Source organism: Triticum aestivum, chromosome 6A, assembly GCF_018294505.1.
Source record: "Triticum aestivum cultivar Chinese Spring chromosome 6A, IWGSC CS RefSeq v2.1, whole genome shotgun sequence".
Lineage (NCBI taxonomy): Eukaryota > Viridiplantae > Streptophyta > Magnoliopsida > Poales > Poaceae > Triticum > Triticum aestivum.
In genome coordinates this window covers 505,515,178-505,533,728 of record NC_057809.1, presented here as the reverse complement: position 1 = coordinate 505,533,728, position 18,551 = coordinate 505,515,178, and the positions used below count along the sequence as shown (strand labels likewise).

Below are 18,551 nucleotides of genomic sequence, written 5' to 3'. Positions count from 1 at the left end.
GAAAACAGAGAGGAAATATGAAAACGGAAATGAAAATTTGCAAAATAAAAGTGGAAATAAAATATTTTATACGAAAACGAAAACAAAAGCGGAACAGTGTTTTTCGGTGGAACTTGCATGAAAATGGAACTTTCTGTTTCCGTGAATATGGAATTTCTGTTTTTACAATAGACTTATAGCTACTTGTAGCCCGACCATCAAAGGTAACACAATGACACAATTAGTAGAATGGTTCTAAAACCCAACTTCTACTACAACACATGTACTCAGCTTGACCCTATGCACAATTGTCTGGTACTACTACAATACTATGCTAAGTTGCTATTGTTTTGTAGCCGTGTTAACAACCCATTAAATTTGTTTGTTTTTGTGTGTATCTCTTTATGATTCAAGGGGTTTTTAAAGTTCCGATCGATGCCTATTTTTGTTTCCGTATCTGCTTTGTATTCGTTCCGTGTTTGTTTTCGGTAGTATCTGTTTCCGTATTTATTTCCGGTGTTTTTGTATTCGTTTCTGCTTCTGCAAAAAAATATGAAAACAAATATGATAGTGCTCAGTTCCGTCCGTTTTCGCTCTGTTTTCATCCCTAATTGCGGTCATGCAATACAAATGGGTTTTCTACATTACTACTCCATACAATGTACCAGTGCGGAAATCCCTTTTGGAGCTTGGGCTCCAAATTCAAATTTGAAATTTCATTAAAATTCAAATTTGAAATTTCATTAAAATTCATATTTTTACATTTCAAAAAAAATCTGATACTATTCATGTGTGTAAATTTCTAGTTCAAAATACATTGAAATGAGGGCTGTGCGGAAAAGACAAATCTGGGGTTGTTTAACACATGATACTATTCATCCTCCCAGGCCATGAATTTGTCTTTTTTATACAGGTCGCAACTCAAGGTATTTCATCATGAATTTTTAAACACATGTCAGTTACATCCTTACATACACACATATTTTTTTCAGAATTTTTTAAACCATAAAAGTTTGAATTTGAATTTTTCAGAAATAAAAGCCTTCATGGAGATCGGCCTCAAAACGCCTTTCTTGTACCAATGCCTTGATATCCTGCTTGGTTCATTCTTTTCTTTCAAGAACATGTAGAGCCACGAACCAACCTGTGGTTGATGGTTAGAGGGACAGTGGTATCCCGAGCCAACCAGAGTTTAATTCCTGGTGCTCGCATTATTTCTGAATATATTTTAGGATTTCCGGCGTATGTATGAGCGCTTGCGTCTGTACTGTGTTTAAAAAAAAGAACACATAGGGCCTTTGCTAGTCGTTCGTTCCTTCAAGTGAGAAAAGATTGTAGAAGCGGTGCATCGGTGTCGCCAAGCTATGAACATTCATCTTTCTTTTTTACCCGCAAAAAACATTCATCTTTTAAAATAATTGCCCTTTATTGATATTTTTCTTACACCAGTACCAAGTACTACTTCCGTCTTGGTTTATTGGTCCTCATCGTATTTTATACCAAATTTTGACTATAAATTTAATTAATAAAGTGTTAATACACGCCATAAAAAAATGCTCCCTCCCTCCGGGTTTATTAGGCTCCCTTATATTTTGTGCTAAAGTTTGACCTATAAATTTAACTAAGAAAGTGTAAACTATATGTCAAAAAAATTATATTGTGAGATAGCTCTTTTAAATACGAATCCAACAATACATTTTTATAGCATGTACTTTATATTTTAGTAGTCTATAGCTGGTCAAAGTCTAACCCAAAATACGAAGGAGCCCAATAAACCCGAACGAAAGTAGTAATATCATTGAAAACTACGTTTAAATACGAATCCAACGATATAATTTTTTGTGACATGCATTAATATTTTATTAGTTAAATCTTTGGTCAAAATTTGACACAAAATATAAAGGAGGCCAATAAACCAGAACAGAGGTAGTATAACCTGTAATAAATAGATGCTTGCCTAGTATTCAATCGAAAATGTATACAACCAACCTATTCGAAAACCAAAGACAAAAAAAAACCACATAGACATAAGGCGCCAACAAGAAGTAAGAGGAAAAAAGTTTAAAAATTAGAGGAAAACAAATTCTAGCAGGGTCTCTGATGGTCAGCTCTAGAGGTGTACTCCCTCCGTCCTTTAAAGAGTGTATTTCTAACTTTTTTGGAAAGTCAAACTTTTTTATGTTTGACTATACTTATACAATAATACACCAATATTTATGCCATCAAATTAGTTGCATTCGATTCATGATATAATATATTTTCATCATATACCTATTTGGTTTCACAAACATTGATATATTTTTGCACAAACTCGGTCAAACTTTCAAATAGTTTGACTCTCCAACAAAGTTGGAAGTACACTCTTTTAAGGACGAAGGGAGTACACAACACCGTGACAACACTAAGAGCATCTCCAGCCGTTCGCCCCCCTCCCCCCAGGGGCTAGAAAAAAGCGCCGCTTGGGGGCGAACCGGCGATATTTTTGGCGTGGGGGCGATCGGTTTCCCAGCAGCCGCCCCAAGGTCGGCCCCAGACGCTCTTTTTTAATTTTCTAAAAAACATAATTGGGCAAATTTTGGCAAACACCTCATACATCCGGTGATATTTAAGCGGTTCACAGTAATAAGTCTACTAAAAGGAAGAAAAAAACGGTCGCGCCTACATGCCGAATAACTCGCTGAACACGCCGAAGTCACCGCCGTCGTCGTTCTTCTTTCTTTTCCTTCACGCGGCCGTCCCTGCTGGACCCCTGCCCGGGGTCCCCCTGGCGGACAGGTTTGGCCGGCGGCAGCACCTCATCATCGTCGTCGTCGAGAGCAACGGCGCCTCCCTCGTCACGGCCACGGCGCCGAGCGGCGATCTCCTCCAGGGCGCTGGCGCTGGCGCTCCATCTCCGTCCGCGCCCAGTCCTCCAGCGCCCACTTCATGGCGGCCTCGTCGCCGAAGGCGGTCTCATCGTTGTGCTCACGCTTCCCGAGGCCGAGCCCCGGCTCTGTCTTCGCCATGATGAGGCGGGAGGCTGGACCCGAGGAAGCACCACCGCCCTCGTTGATGACGACTCCGCGGTTGCACCGGCCGAGCGGCGTTTCTACGGGCTCAGCCTTGACGCTGAAGAGTGTCGGCGACCTGGAGGAGTGGGAGGAGGAGGGGGAGGAGGAGGAGGACCCGCCCAACATCCTCCTCGGTAGCCATGGACCGCAACTCTGGCGGGGGACCGGGGCGGCCGGGTACGTCAGTGACGGAATGTTGCCGCCCTTGAGGCACTCGAGGACGGTGTATAGCGTGCGGCCGGGGCGCCCTACCACATGCGGCAGTCGTCTCTGTTGTTGCGCCCCCTCACCAGTGGCGTGTTGTTGATGGAGGCCAGTCACTCTGCCTGCCGGTGTTCGAAGTACGCCGCCCACGCCTTGTGGTTGTCGGCATCGTACTTCGGGAGGGCTCGCTCCACCTCCGACAGAGACACCCGCACACGATCGATCTCGGCCTGGAAGTAGTGGGGGTGCTTGACGTCAGGCAGCAGCGGGACGGGGACGTCCCCGGCGCTGAGCCTCCACTGCCCCGACGCGCGCATGTCGGGAGGCGCCGGGTAGTTCGCTTCATGGAGGAGATGGGCTTCCCACTCGTGTAGAGAGCGTCGGCCGAAGCCATTGGCCGCCGCCCCGTCGTCAGGGAACCTTTCGCGCATCATCTGTGCGTGCACGGCGTGAGAGGGAAAGAGAGTTCGGCGGCAGCGGTGCCTGTGCGTGCACGAGGAAAGAGGGGGGCTGCGAGCAGGTTGCGTCCACCGGCGAGGCAGAGGCAGCTTATATAGCGGCCGGGGCGGCATTGTGTGTATGCATGACAGGAAGGGGCGCGTCGCCTCACCGCGCCCCCCGTGAGGAATCAATGGAAAGCTGACCGGCAACAGTCTTGGCATTGATTCCCCGCGAGAAACCGAGGCGATGAGGATGACGTGGCATGGGGGTCGCTGACTCGACGGGCCGCCGTCCTTTTGCGCCAAAAACTATTGCCCGGCTCCCTCGGGCGCCCCCAGCGCGCCGGGTTCGGCCTGGGTCTGCCGGCGCCAGTTTCGGCCCTAACCGACAAAAATTGGGCTCCTGGGGCGCGACTATGCCGGTTTTTGGCGCCGGTGCTAAAAAATGGCCATGGGGGGCCTGTTGGGGCGCAGCTGGAGATGCTCTAACAGCAATGGAATCATTACATCAGCAACACAACGAGCAAAGTTTAGAGTCCCAGCAAAGACTCTAGAAAAGAAAACAACACCATGGAAATGTAAACCTATCTAAAGTCCCAAAGAAGATTCCTGCTAGGCAATCCTAAGTAGCTCGCCCCACCTTTGATCTAGGAGTCATAGGCATTCGAGTAATAGAGTTGCTTGAGCATCGGAACACATGAACTGCAATTGACAAACCAAAGAAATAACCACACCCAGGATCCACTTAAGGCTTTGCCATTTACGCCTTGAAATACAAATTCATTGCGCAAACACCATAAGCCCCACAAGGTGGCATATATAACAAAATTAATTGCATCATATTTTCCTTTATGCCCTCCAAAAAGAGTTCAATGAATCAAATGAACATGGAACAGTAAGTTCGCATCGGAGAACATAAAGTTGCATTGAAGAATTAATTTTCCTCTTATGAAAAAATGACATCGTTCCTCTAAAGCCAAAGTGAAGGCCAGAATAAGAGTCCTCAAATTAATCATTTCAACTGTTTACCAAATATTTTAGAACTGATTCGAAGAGGACATAAGTTAATTAGGTGCCAGGCCTTGGACGAGTAAATTGCAGTAAAAAGAATTTTTAATAGTCCCACTATGATCGCAGAAACAACATTTTGAGAGGGAGCTCGGGAGGTGTCAGGCAGGAATAGAACTCATCGGCGGTAGAGCACACCGTCCTATCCCCGAATTTGTGCGAGAGATGGGGATCTTATTCCTCATTTCCTCTTCCTCTTCATATTTACATTATTTGTCCTACAAGTGATGCCTTCTCATTCCTTGAAGATGTCAATGTTGTCCATAGAAGGAGGGCCATGAATAATTGGTCTTTCTAGAGAAGCTAGTAGGTGGGGCGGCAGTTCATACAAGGTGGGACAACTGTATTGCGTGAGAACATTGGTGCACACTTGGCAAAAAAATACTTAGTTATAACTAGGTCAATCAGCAAAAGATAGGAGTAACTAGTAAAAATAGTTAAACTTATTTTCTTTCATATTTTGTTATAACCCGTTTTATCATTGTAAGTACAATTTTAGCCGGTATATTTATTTATCATGCTTGGCAAAAGTTTTCTTTTTCTATCTTTTATGACTCATTCGGTCAACGTATGAACTTAATTAGTAGATTTATCTATTACACTTAGCAAAATTAACTACATTTTATAATTCTCCATAACTTATTCTATCAATATACTTCTTCAACTAATAGATTTCCCATTACAATTAGCAAGATCAATCACATTTTTACCCTTTTATAACTCATTCTGCTAACATATTATTTAAATTAGTATAGGTGTATATTACAGTACACAAAATTAACCACATACTGTTGCAACAAAAATTTAATATTAGACTTTTATCGTCATACAATTTTGACATTTACCGTTATATTATACATGCATGAGCCAAAAATCACAACTTTTAAGGAATTTTAGATTAATTAATTCTTTTCAACACATTTTTATTTAAACATTATTGAAGTGAATATTCCTAGTATGAGAAAGAAAAAGAAAAAAATCACAATTCTCCATGGATTAATTTTATGCATTAGATGATCTATATTATATATTTGCAGGTTGGCGTTCATTCTACTTTACTTAAAAAATGTTGGACCATATGGTTTAACAAATCTCTTTGTAGAGGTTTCTAGAGCAAATGAATTAATATGTTAGACTAAAAATATAATATAAATTGCTATAAAAGGTATCTAAAAGTGACACCATAATGACATGAAACAATAAAAAATTATAGATATGTCTGAGACTTATTAGTAACATTTTTGCGGGCGGAGATAGGCACTTGATGTACAAACTATCATGTTCATGTTAGTACCTTTGACGTAACCATGACTCATGGGATGTCTGTGGTCTTTGGGGCAAACGAAGATGTGCCTAATCCAAACCTTGAGATGGGCCTGGCCGAGCGGAGACATGTCAAGTATTTTTCTAGGATCATATTTTCTTTAGTTTAATCTAAATAAACAATGCAATTTCGGTAGTCATTTTCTGTTTCAGTTGGGAAACGTCGGATGTTTGGAGGATTGCAAGTGATCAAGGGACGGTAACTAATTGTTATGAAACATAGTAGGAAAAAATCCACCCTACGAATCAAGTTCCCAGGAACAATATGAAGATGCATATGGGTTAGATTAGATTGTTATCAACTTGGTGTTGCAGCAGAAGAAGACATGGTGAAGTGAGGTGATCCAGATTCCCACAGTTAGGTTACACTTCCCAGCCGCGACAATTTTGTTCCTTGAACCAATCCGTAGATCGAGCACCGAAAGCATAGTTCCTCTGTAAGTATCCACACATACCGAAGTAGTGGTTCAGCAAAGCTTCGCCATCCAGAACGAAAGATCTATCGAGAAAACTAGAGAGAGAAGCAGCCTAGCGGTGTCTAGATCAACTAGAAGCGAGAGAGAAACGGAGCGCAGGGCAGCAACGGGGCAACCACCAAGGGATTTGGTGTTTCCTAGGAGTTGCCCCTGCCCCTGTATTTATATGCAGAAGCCTGGGGTCGCAAGTTTGGGACGGGGCCTCCTCAAAGTCGGTTCAGATCACGAGTAGGAGTCCTCCTCGAACTCTTGTAAGCAATGCCAAAGGCCCTATCGTCTCCAAAAATGTCAGGACTCCTTGTGTTCCTTGCTTGGATCCAAGGAAGCCCTTTAGGCCTCCTTTGGTTCATAGGATTGGAAAATCATAGGAAATGAGATGACATGCATCTCAAATCCTATGCATAGAAATAGAAAAAGAGATACCCTTTGATTCACACCATAGGATTTTTTCCATTGAGTCTAGGCTAATGTTTGTTTTCCTATGAAATGTGGAGGATAGGAAGAATTCCTCCATAGGAATAGGATTTCATTCTTACAAACCAAAGAGCTCTGAAGGAATTTTTCCTATAGAAATCCTATCCTATGAAAATCCTACAAAATTCCTCCAAACCAAAGGAGGCCTTAATTTGTGCACCGTCCTAAGGCCTTGTGGGCCTTGCCACTTGGCCTATCCAAGGCAGTTGCGCACCAGGAACCCTCTAGAATTATCTGGAAGGTTCGGGAACCTTCTGAACACCCCCGAAGTTTTCAGGACCCTTCCAGGACCTCCCAGAACCTTTTCGAGAACATCCAGAACACTCCTGGAACTATCTCAAACTCTTCGGTGCCCATTTTTTTCATTCTCCTTTCTCCTAGTATTCTAACAAACCACTAAACATTAAGTGTGTGACCCGTAGCTTCGGTAAAGTAACCTTCTGGTCCATGATCAATAAAGGAACTGTGGACATCCATATTACCCCTATACCCACAAGAAGGATTATCGAGTGAACCGTGATGGTGTGCTATTCCTTTCGCTTCACGATACTTTACAAAACCGATGAGTGATATAGCAGCATCTCCGTGACTCAACACATGATCACCACGCTAGTTTTCTCGCTATCAGTTTGTTCTCTTTTCTTGTTCGCGAGCTCGGGCATCCCCGTGAGCATGCCATGTTTTATCTGACAAGAAGATACTGGATACTGTGACACCGAGAGGGCCCTATTAATATCTCTCCATCGTCAGTTGAGCAAATAGTCTCATGCTATCTAGTCCCTCATCATACTTTTTCGATGAACCTCCAAGATGCCGTTATGATCACCCTGTTGAGGTTGACGTTTGACGAACCTCAAAGTGTATCGTTGAGTATGGAGTGACTCGGTACTCTCATGGTCTAAGTAATTGTGCATCTATTAACATTCTCTGCGTTATAAACTATAAACTTGTTAGGATATAGGATCTCTTAGTGTAACACACAACTTGGATCAATTCATCAAAAGTTTTCTTCTAAGATCATGACATCAAAGTTGTCGACATCCTTTGTTACACTTAACTTATGCCCATGATGAGGAAAACATAAGCATCATGCAACACTTGAGCTAGTATTAGATGCGAGACCCGAAATCTATTTACTGTTTGTTATTGCACATGTGCATATGTGCTTTCCTCCGAGCCTCGTGGTTATTTCAAACTTGAGAACTGCTGCAGTTATAGCGTAGAACATAAATGTTAGTTACAAACATGAAAATAAATAATAATTTTTTATTGCCTCTTGGCATATTTCCAATAGTCCCTCACTTGCACTAGAATCAATAAACTAGTCAATGTTATTGCACTTTACACCTATGGCATACCAATGTAAAATATGCTTCGCTTGTGGTATAGACTTTGTCTAACGGATTTCAGATTTGTGTGTATCTTCACATATCCACGCGTCTTCATGCTTTCACAAATTTTACGATTTATGTGGTCTTTGCTTTGTATATATTTGAATCACTGGTAGGACCTTTGATTCCCTAGACCGAGCTAGGGAGTCACTATCCTCATTAGTATTCCAGTGGCACAAGCCATCTTGAAAACATTCCAAGTTCATAAATGAACTTATCTGATCCAACACCCTCCATTGGCGCTTCTCAAGTGACAATATATTAGCTTTTGTTACAGAATTCACCACAATAAGCCGTTTTGGAATAATTTCAACTCATTGCACCACCATTTCATGTATTACGCAACACCCTTAATTGAAATTGAAAATCGCTTGGATCACCGACAAAGACTACAACGATGTAACTTCTCATAATCCTACATCACTTATGTAACTACTTACAACGATATCTTCTTTATCTCTTTGTGCGAGAAACATGCCATTAGTCCTACTTTATTTACTTATAAACATTTTTACTGTTGTCCTATGTTCAATACCTTGATCACTTTAGTAACTTACTCACAACTTATTTAGAGTACTAGAAATATATGGTTGTTTTACATACCATGGACTACATGATTAATCCAAACAAAAGTGTGAGTGAAATCTCAATCATGTATCTTGCTCATCAATGTTTTAGGGCATCTAGTCTTGCTAAGACTTCTTTTCATATGACCTCAGCAAGAAACTCTTCTTGATGTTTTCCATGCCAAACCACATTTAGTATCTTGTCAATATAAATTTTGGCTTAGCCCTATTGGGCACTACTATCTACATAGATTACTATGCCTAATACCAAGGCTGTGTAGCCGAAATCTTTCCTTGAAAAGCTATTTTCAATGAAGTCCTAATCGTGTCAAGAAAAAAAATTATTTTCAATCAAGAATGTGTCATGCACACAAAGTATAAGAAATATTTATTACGCTCCCACTTAATTTCTTGTACACACAAGCATCTTCGCTTTCGTCGATGAAACCAAACTCTTTGACGATTTCATCAAAACAAAGATTTGAACTACATTATGCTCAGTTCAATCCATTCTTGGACCTTTGAAGTTTAGCACACTTAGGCCCAGTTCGGTAGTCCGCCGGCTCCAACAAATACGAGGATCTGCGGAGCGGGTGTTTCCCCGCTCCTTTATTTTCAGCTGAAGCTAGCCCCGCTCCGGGAGTGGAGTTCTGGAGTGGTGAGACTCCGAACAGGCCCTTACTAACATCCTCTGGATCGACAAAATACCTTGGAATATACCATATATATTTTCATTGTTATATTTCCATCTCATGAAAATCCTTGTTGGCGTCCATCTGTAATAAGTCATAGTTGAAATATGTGGTAATTGTAGTATAATCTGAACTAGCTTTAAGCAACGCTACAATGAGACAATCTTGCTATAGTCAACTCCTTGATTTTATCATTAATGTTGTGACACTCCAGTCTCCTCAATAGTTGCTCATGGAGCTTTCAACGACAAGTTTTTGCTTCAGCCGTAGTCGGTCTCGCAGGTTAAATTTATGGTTAAACTTATATCTCGAAAAACGCGGACACAGTACATGATGGAATGGAGGGAGTACTTAGTTCCATCGTCTCGACCGTCAATCTCCTATGCAACCGCCATAGTATCATGTCTCACGGGTTGTGGTAATTCGGTGGGACATATAATTACATAATGGTAGCATATCAGATTAGAAGGATCCTACGCGGCGTACAGAGCGAAGAGAAGTTACGGGACAGGATGCATGGGATACCGTTAATCCCTGACCCGGATGCTGGCTAAACCTGCAATTCTCTCTGATGTTCTTACCGATCTGCCTGCCCGTGACACCACAAATTTAACCCGCTGTCCCCCGGCCCTGCGTGTTTGTTTAAGCGCGTGCGCACGCCCTGTGATTAATGCCACTGTCTTATGATGACGACTGCATCCGCGCTTGCCGTTAATGCTGTAAATACTCTCTCTCTCTCTCTCTCTTTCTGTGTCAAGTTGATCTGTCTCTCTTAATTGCGAGTCAGCCGGAACAGCAAGCGTGCATGCACGTCTACGTGTCAACGGCGGAGCTAGCTGGGGTTATTGTTGGTTTGGATCTATCCATTGATTGACATGATTAACTCAATCCATGTAGTACATCCGATTCAGTGCTGATTTAATTCGGAGGATCACGGAGCCACATGCCACCCCTGATTTCCCATTTACAGCGATCTCAGTGGCTGCTACTCGTTCCGATTGATTTGCTCTAGGTTAAGACATGACAACACATAGCCCAAGCCGCGGCAAAGTTAAGAGCAAGTACAATAAAGTGACATAAGCAGATTATATTCGATAGTTGGCTGTATTATTAACCATGATCTAAGTAGTAGTACTGTACGAGTATCTGTGCTGTTACTAGGGCATGAGTATGTACGCACGCCGGTCGATCTAGAGAGTTGGGAAATGAGTTTTACTGCAGGGTTGTTTGGTCGGACAACAGCGTACGTGTAGATAGCTACTCCATGCAGCATTATTGTCAACTTGGCATGCATATCCCTTGGCTCATGCTTGATGGATCGACGAGGGATTGGGCAATTAATGGCGAGCGTGCCCAACCCAGCCAGGGTTTCTCTCTCAACTAATCCGCGCACGTGGAGTTCATTAATGAGCGTGGGGCCAAGGACCAACCAACTAACCGCTCGAGTATACATATATACTCATAGTTTACCGATTTCGGCAGCCGGCCGGCCGGCCGGATGCAATGAGATCGATCGATTAACAGTGTCACCGAACTAGCTCTGTTCTAGGATCCTCCCGTGTAAGCATGTTGCACTCTCGACTCTGAAGAATAGGATTCTCGCATTGCCTGCCTGCTATGCCACCCCGAGGAGAGGACGATCGAGCCGACCGCCTGACAGTTAACTACCGCAGCGTGCGTGCGGGCCAACCGTTCTGTCTGCGCTGCGCATCACACTCTCAACCGTTCTATATTAAGCATAGCGTCCATTAAATTCGTCCAAATGATTGTTCTGCCCGCACACGTGCACGTACGTGTCTTTTAACTTCATCCGGCGAAAGGAAGGCGATACATAAGTTGGCTGTTGGGGGAGTGTGTGTAACTAGACTAGATCGATAATGCATGGGCGTACGTACGTGTTATACTTCCTTTTGAAAAAAAAACGTACGTGTTCTACTTTGCACCACTGCTGCAGGAGTTCTTTGGCCGTGGGGCATTGGGCCTTGTGTGTTCTGTTGGAACTTGGATTCCTGTAGTGCATTTGCTAAGCTACGGGAAAATTTGGAACAGTCATAGAGGTGGTCCAGGGCAATATATAAGCCAATAATGGAGGGTGCAAGTACATTCCGTTTTCAAATTTGAAGAATCAAAGCATGCACGTAAATTTTGTATTTGTTGACAAAAGGCTCCCAACACGTTAACACGCCGAATCTGTACTTTTGGATAGGATTTAAAACTGGTACTGTACGTACCATGGCCTGGTTGGCAATATGAATTGCCACTTTCCCGAAGCGGCACCTGCATTCTCGTTTTCCAATTGTTTCGAGAGTACGGTTTGTACTTCGAGATACTCCATCGCACTGGCAGCTGAGTTGTCACCAATTTTAAGGGCATCTTCAACAGTTGTAAGATAGGAGTTGGTAAATTTGCCACCTAGGACAAAATGATAATGTGGCATGTATTAAATGTGAAAAAAGAGCAAAGTTGTATGTAGATTAACCAACAACCTTTGCACAAACTCTAAGATAAAATAAAGAGCAATCATATTTATTTTCTCACCATCTATTGAATAGCTTACATACAACCCATTGAAATAGTTGTATGTGAGCTTGTTGGTTGATGACATGGACATTTTATCAACAAAACTAACATACAACTTATTAGAGATGCCGTAAGTACTCCATCACATTGCCCTAGCTAGAAGCCACTCTGTCCTGACTGATGGGATAGAAAAAAAATTGTTAGACCTATCGATGAGCTATGACTTAATTAGCTGATTAATTAAAGAGCGAGTGAGCATGGAAGCACCACAATAATTGACGCCTTGGAGGCAGCGAGTGAGATAAAGGTAGGATGGCAATTTAAAGGGAGTTTGCGGAATCAGTTGCGTTATATTTTGATGAAGTTAACGTTTTGCTTGCATTCATCCACAAAAATATGGCCATGTGCCTCCTTCTGCGAATAAAGGCAAATTTTTTTTTTGATATTTCTAGTTTTTTAACATGAAAAATACTCATATTCCTACAATAAATTTTTACAGCTCTATTCTATATCAGTTGCAAAACCGACACGGATGTTTTTCACGTTCTTGGGATATAAATCTTTTTTTGCGAGAGAAATTTCCAATATATTCATCAATCATGGCAGTACAGAGAACACAAGAGGTAATAAAAATTACAACCAGGTCTATGGACCACCTAGCGACGACTACAAAGACTGGAGCGAGCCGAAGGCACGTCGCCGTCATCGCCCCTCCATCACCGGAGCCGGACAAACCTTGTTGTAGTAGACAGTCGGGAAGGCGTCGTGCTAAGGCCCCAAAGGACCAGCACACCAGAGCAGCAACCATCGCCAATGAAGAGAATTGTAGATCCGAAAGATCAAACCTGGAACCACGCAAACGAAGACGAATAAAAACTGGATCCAAATAGATCCACCGAAGACCGGCACCGACCGAATCCGATGGGATCCGACGGAGACATACCTCCACACATCCACCAACAACGCTATTCGCAACATCGAGACGGGGATAGGACGTGGGAGACATTATTGCTACCGAGGGACGTCGCCGCCGCCACATAGCCCTAACCAAGACGTTCAACCTAGCAAAAATAAGAACGGGGACCCTCCCGCTGGCGGGGGGCCGAGATCCTCCACACCTCCACATGCCAAACGCCATTGGAGGCGGGGCGTATACGCGGCGGCACCGACGGGAGGAGGAAGGAGACGTTTTCGCTGGTGATTTTGCAACCGTTAAGATTTCATAAAATTCGAGAAATGTAATCTTGGAATGATATAAGAAATGACAACAACTATATTTTTTCTTAAAAGATGATCATTCGTGAATGTGGCTAAAGATATAAAAGGTAATGTATTCATCTTGTCTTGTAAGAACATGAAAATGATTATGGTAATTGGTATGTAATAACTTTTTAAATCCTTTTTTAGGTTCTCACTTTAAAGTACTTCGAACAGCTAACAAATTGAAGACCCAGGATGCGAGACCATACTCAAAATCAGGTACGGTTTAGGATTAAGAATGTTAGAGAATTCAACAGGTTCAAGTATAGTTGGTTCTATACATATTTTTCTTCTGACGAATTGTGTTCAATCCATGCATTATGCAACTACTAGCTAGGGGTTGCATGTATCTGCCACCACTCTCCCTTTAGTCTTTCTCAAGTTAAAAAAACGTATGGAACTCCAAAGATCCAGAATCATTACTCAACTATAAGAGTAAACTTAGCAGGAAAAAAAAATGCGTATGTGGAATCTAACACTTGGGCAAGCTGATAAGATTCTGTCGGCTTGCATGAAAAAAACGCACTCATATGTCCCGCCTGCGGTAACGCACAGGATCATTGAAATGCCGCTCATGATCGAGAGCTTTGGCAAAGTCAGCTACAGCTTCATTAGCTAGTGGGGCTAGCTTATTTGGGGCTCATTTAAGGCGATAGTAGGTGTACAATGCATGTAATTGGTCAACCTAATATTCTACTGGGATGATTTCTAATCTTTTGATGCCACAGCTGAACTGTTCGAAGAAGCGGCAGAATATAGAAGGAACGAAACTGAAATGTTTTCCTCTTGGATCGATCTTTATCAAAGGAAAAAAGAAATAATGTCGGCACAATTAATTTTGGCATAACTAGAAGCATGGGCTATCATCTACTCACTCCGTTCCAAATTACTCGTCACAGAAATGGATGTATCTAGAACTAAAATACATCTAGATACATCCATACCTGCGACAAGTAATTCGGAACAGATGGAGTAATTGTGAATTAGTTTTGCTAGTTTTTGCATGATTGGTACGGAGATCAAGTACTCTCCTCGTAGTTGTGCATCCAGAGTTAATCGCGGATATTTTTTCGAAAAGGGGGTTGATCCCCGGCCTCTACATAGAAGGATGCATACAGTCATATTATTAATAAGCAAAAGGTTTAACATAAGTCTTCAGGTCTTAAAAATGAAAGAAAAAAAGCTCACAAAGAGCTAACAAAATAACAGGATAGCCACAATTGGCCGGCATAAAAAAGATAGGAAACACTAAATGCCTATTCTATTACATGACCGTCATCCAAACCGGTTTAAGATAGCCCGAGCTACCGTCTCCCATCGGATAGATCCAGTAACCATACGCTCCCTAGCCTCCGTCGGAGTGAGTAGCGGCCACATACGGATCAGTGATGTGGCTCGGAAAATAACCTGCAAGAAATGAATATTTATTGTTCTGTTAAAAACCAAATCGTTTCTGCAGTTCCAGACTGCCCATAATAAAGCACATACTCCTACACGGATGTGTCTCACCATTTCGGAATCTATCCCGTCTAGCCACGTCCCAAATAACGTGTTGATAGTACTCGGAGGAGTAATGCTAAATGCTATGTGGACCGATCGCCACAAATATTTTGTCAAAGGGCAGTCAAGAAAAAGGTGTTTGATGGATTCACCACGATCACAGAAGCTACATGTTGTAGATCCTATTCAGTTGCGTTTTGCCAAATTATCCTTAGTTAATATGACTTGTTTATGGACAAACCACATAAACACTTTAATTTTCAAAGACACTTTGACTTTCCAAACATGTTTCAAACGAGGAATAGAGCTAGAGTCGATAACATCCAAATACATGGATTTAACCGAAAACTCTTCATTCTTAGTTAGTTTCCAGCGCAACTGATCGGGCTATTGAAATAGCTAAACATCCATCAATCTTCTCACAAGATGGAGCCAGACTTCTCAATGGTTTCCCGCTAGCGTCCCCCTAAATTGAATATTAAGAGGATTGGACTGTAATACTGTTGCAACGTAAGCGTCTCTTCGCTGAACAATATTATAAAGAGAAGGATATTGGAGTGCAAGGGGCATCTCCCCTAGCCATGTATCTTCCCAGAATCTCGTGGTAGTACCATTTCCAACTACAAACCTTGTCCTGTTGAAAAAGACTGATTTTACTCTCATCAGTCCTTTCCAAAAAGGCGAGTCAGCCGGCCTCACCGTCACCTGGGATAAGGTTTTGGATTGAAGGTACTTATTACGCAGAATCTGGGCCCATGTGGCATCCATCTCTACAGATAGCTTATACAGCCACTTGCTGAGAAGACATCTGTTCTTCACCTCTAAATTTTCAATGTCGAGGCCCCCTTGGTCTTTCGGCCTACAAATGATATCACATTTAGCGAGTCTGTACTTTCGTTTTAGTTCATCGCTCTGCCAGAAGAAGCGCGATCTATAGAAATCAAGCCTTTTTCGGACTTCAACTGGTACCTCAAAAAGGGACAAGAGAAACATAGGCATACTCGTGAGAGCCGAGTTAATGAGAATTAGTCGGCCTTCGTATGACATAAGCTTGCCCTTCCAGCAACTTAGTTTTTTCTCAAATCTATACTCAATGCACTTCCATTCTTTGTTAGAAAGCTTGCGATGGTGGATTGGTATCCCCAAGTATGTGAAGGGTAAGACCCCAATTCGCACCCGAACAATTGTTTCTATCATGTCACATAAATACAAATCTAGTTTCGACATTGGGCTTGAAATTGCCATGTGCTTTCGAAGAATTTGCCATAGAAAACGTTCACAATTACGAAGCCCCACAACGAACGTTCGCTCGCTATTGGGGTTCTATTTAATTAACTGTAGAAAGAATATGAACCTAAATTTTACAAAAAAACTTAGTATTAACAAAATGTTAAACCTCTCTCGCTCTACATCACTGCATCAGATCAAGTACATATACATAACCCAGCCTAGTTCCCTAGTAAAAGGGTACAAATTGGCGAGAGTAAACAAGAGGATGTACGTTTGCATATGCCGGGTGCAGACGTTTGGTTTCTGGGTGTATATACACTCAGGAATTGGAAAAATATTTAGTACTCTCTCCGTAAATTAATATAAGAGCATTTAGATCATTAAAGCCCTTCGTAGACTAAATAAGAGCATTTAGATCACTATTTTAGTGATCTAAACACCCTTATATTACTTTACAGAGGGAGTAATTACAAAAAAAGTCAAAAAAGTTTAGAAACATTTTTGGAATAAACTTCACTTTCTTATACACGCGTATGTAATTTTTCATCGACCAAAACCCACCGTTGACTTCTGGGCAAAAAGAAACTAAAATTATTGGTATATACTCACACTATTGGGTACATGACACTATTCACACTATTTTGACCAATTTTTTTGTTTTTTCGCCCCGAAGTCAATGCAGGGTTTTGGTTGACGGAAAATTACATACTAGTGCTAAAGGAACTTAAGATTATTAAAAATCTGAACTTTTTATTTTTATTTTTTTCTTCTAATTTCTGAGTGTATATATACCCAGGAAAGGGGTATTTCCCTGCATATGTCTCCTTATTTATCTTCGAACGAGGTGGTTCGTTGTTGATTAATCTCTACCATATCCTTATACGTTTGTCGCGGAGGCTGAGCCAAAGCAGTTTCTCCTTTCTAGCTACACTAGTTCAGTTCAATTCAGTTGCCCCTCTGCGACGACAAGATGGCGTCCAGCGCCTCCTTCACCTGGGAGATCTCCGGCGCCGTTCCCCCTTGCGCCGGCCAGAACTCGTCCGTCGCCAGCACCTTGACTTGCAGCTGCAGGAACTGGACGTAGCTGAATGCCTTCTCGAGCATGGTGACCATGTCGACCTTGGTGCCGTTGGGCACCAGCTCCTGCAGTGTCCGGAGCCGTTCGCTGATCTTCTCCCGCCGGTTCTGCAACACGGAATGGTACATTCACCGTTCAGATCCTCCGAAATCCCCAAGGTAACGCAATGAATTCGAGCAGTAGAAAGAAGTGCCGTTTCGGTACCGAATTTACCTTTGCGGTGAGGCTTTGCGGGTCTCCCTTGGGCGAGGTGGTGGTGGGCGCCGCCGGCTTCGCCTTGCTCGTCTTCCTGCTCGCACCGCACCGCTTCTTGGTGGCCCGCTGCTCCGCGTCCTGGTCCTGAACGCGCGCCGCGTACGATCGCTTCGATGAACAGCGCGCCTGCCCCGCGGCATCGGGCGAGCCGTTGGACGTGCTCGGGAACAGGAGCCCGAACGGCCGGCACGCGCCACCGGAGCTCTGCGTCAGGCTGAAGCAGCCTGTGGCCGGGTCGAACCCTATGGTAGACGCTGGCCCCGCGTGCTGGTCCTCGTCCATGGCGTCCATCCACGCCTCCTCCTCCGCGATAGCCTGGACCGCGTGGCCCCGCGCGGCGCGGTCGAACGCGAGCACGGACGCCCCCGCGCCCGCCCAGCTCGCGCTCTCCGGCGCGTAGGCGCTCTCGGCGCCGGCTGGCTCGTCGTGGGCGTACGCATAGCCCCCGAAATGCGCCGCCGCTTCCAGGCCTCCAAGCAGCACGTCGTGGCCACCGTAGCCGAGCGCGTCGAACACGGAGGCCTCGGCGTCGAAGCCGCCGTCGCACATCACCATCCGCTCCCGCACTAACGCCATGATCACGATCACGTAGCGCTACCTACCTAGTAGTTTCTGAACCAAGATAGTGTCTCACTATATAGGCTCCGTGCTGTGCTCCCACGGTGGTTGGCAAGCGGCGGCGAGTTGTGTGCTGCCTTCACGCCATGCGCCGGCTATATATATACATGCGGCGGCGCACCGGCCCGGGCCACGCCGGGCACATGGGTGGGCGGGCATAAAGAAGCCGGTACAACAAACAAAACACCGTGCGTGGAGAGGATTATACGAAGTACATCTGCATTAAATGCTGGAGCTAGATAGGTGATGGAGCTGCCGATCCTTGCCGTTCTCTGTCCCTCTTCCCTGTGCCAGGAGGCCCAAGAACAAATACCGGATCTCGGGCAATCGGGTTTGCCCACTCGGTGGAGCCGCAGAAGGAATGCATGAAGGAAGCGAGGTTGTGCGGATCCAGCTGAAATTGAAGAAGAGGCATGGCGACCCGTTT

The 18,551-nt window shown here is 43.7% G+C and overlaps 1 protein-coding gene across 1 annotated transcript; it reads right to left on the bottom strand.

The window, feature by feature from the left end:
* Window positions 1-16,958: 16,958 nt before the first annotated feature.
* On the bottom strand, window positions 16,959-18,176 carry LOC123130843 (putative transcription factor bHLH086). Its single transcript, XM_044550643.1, has 2 exons — window positions 17,465-18,176; window positions 16,959-17,358 (listed from the first exon to the last, which is right to left on the bottom strand). Exons 1-2 carry the CDS (start codon window positions 18,080-18,082, stop codon window positions 17,119-17,121), a joined length of 858 nt encoding a protein of 285 aa, XP_044406578.1. The 5' UTR covers window positions 18,083-18,176; the 3' UTR covers window positions 16,959-17,118.
* Window positions 18,177-18,551: the final 375 nt, after the last annotated feature.

Bases quoted from the DNA above. Each gene is read 5' to 3' on its own strand.
- LOC123130843 (XM_044550643.1), bottom strand. From the start codon at position 18,082: ATGGCGTTAGTGCGGGAGCGGATGGTGATGTGCGACGGCGGCTTCGAC. The intron at 17,359-17,464 runs GTAAATTCGGTA...TCCGTGTTGCAG, and splicing joins CGCAAAGCCTCACCGCAAAG to AACCGGCGGGAGAAGATCAG.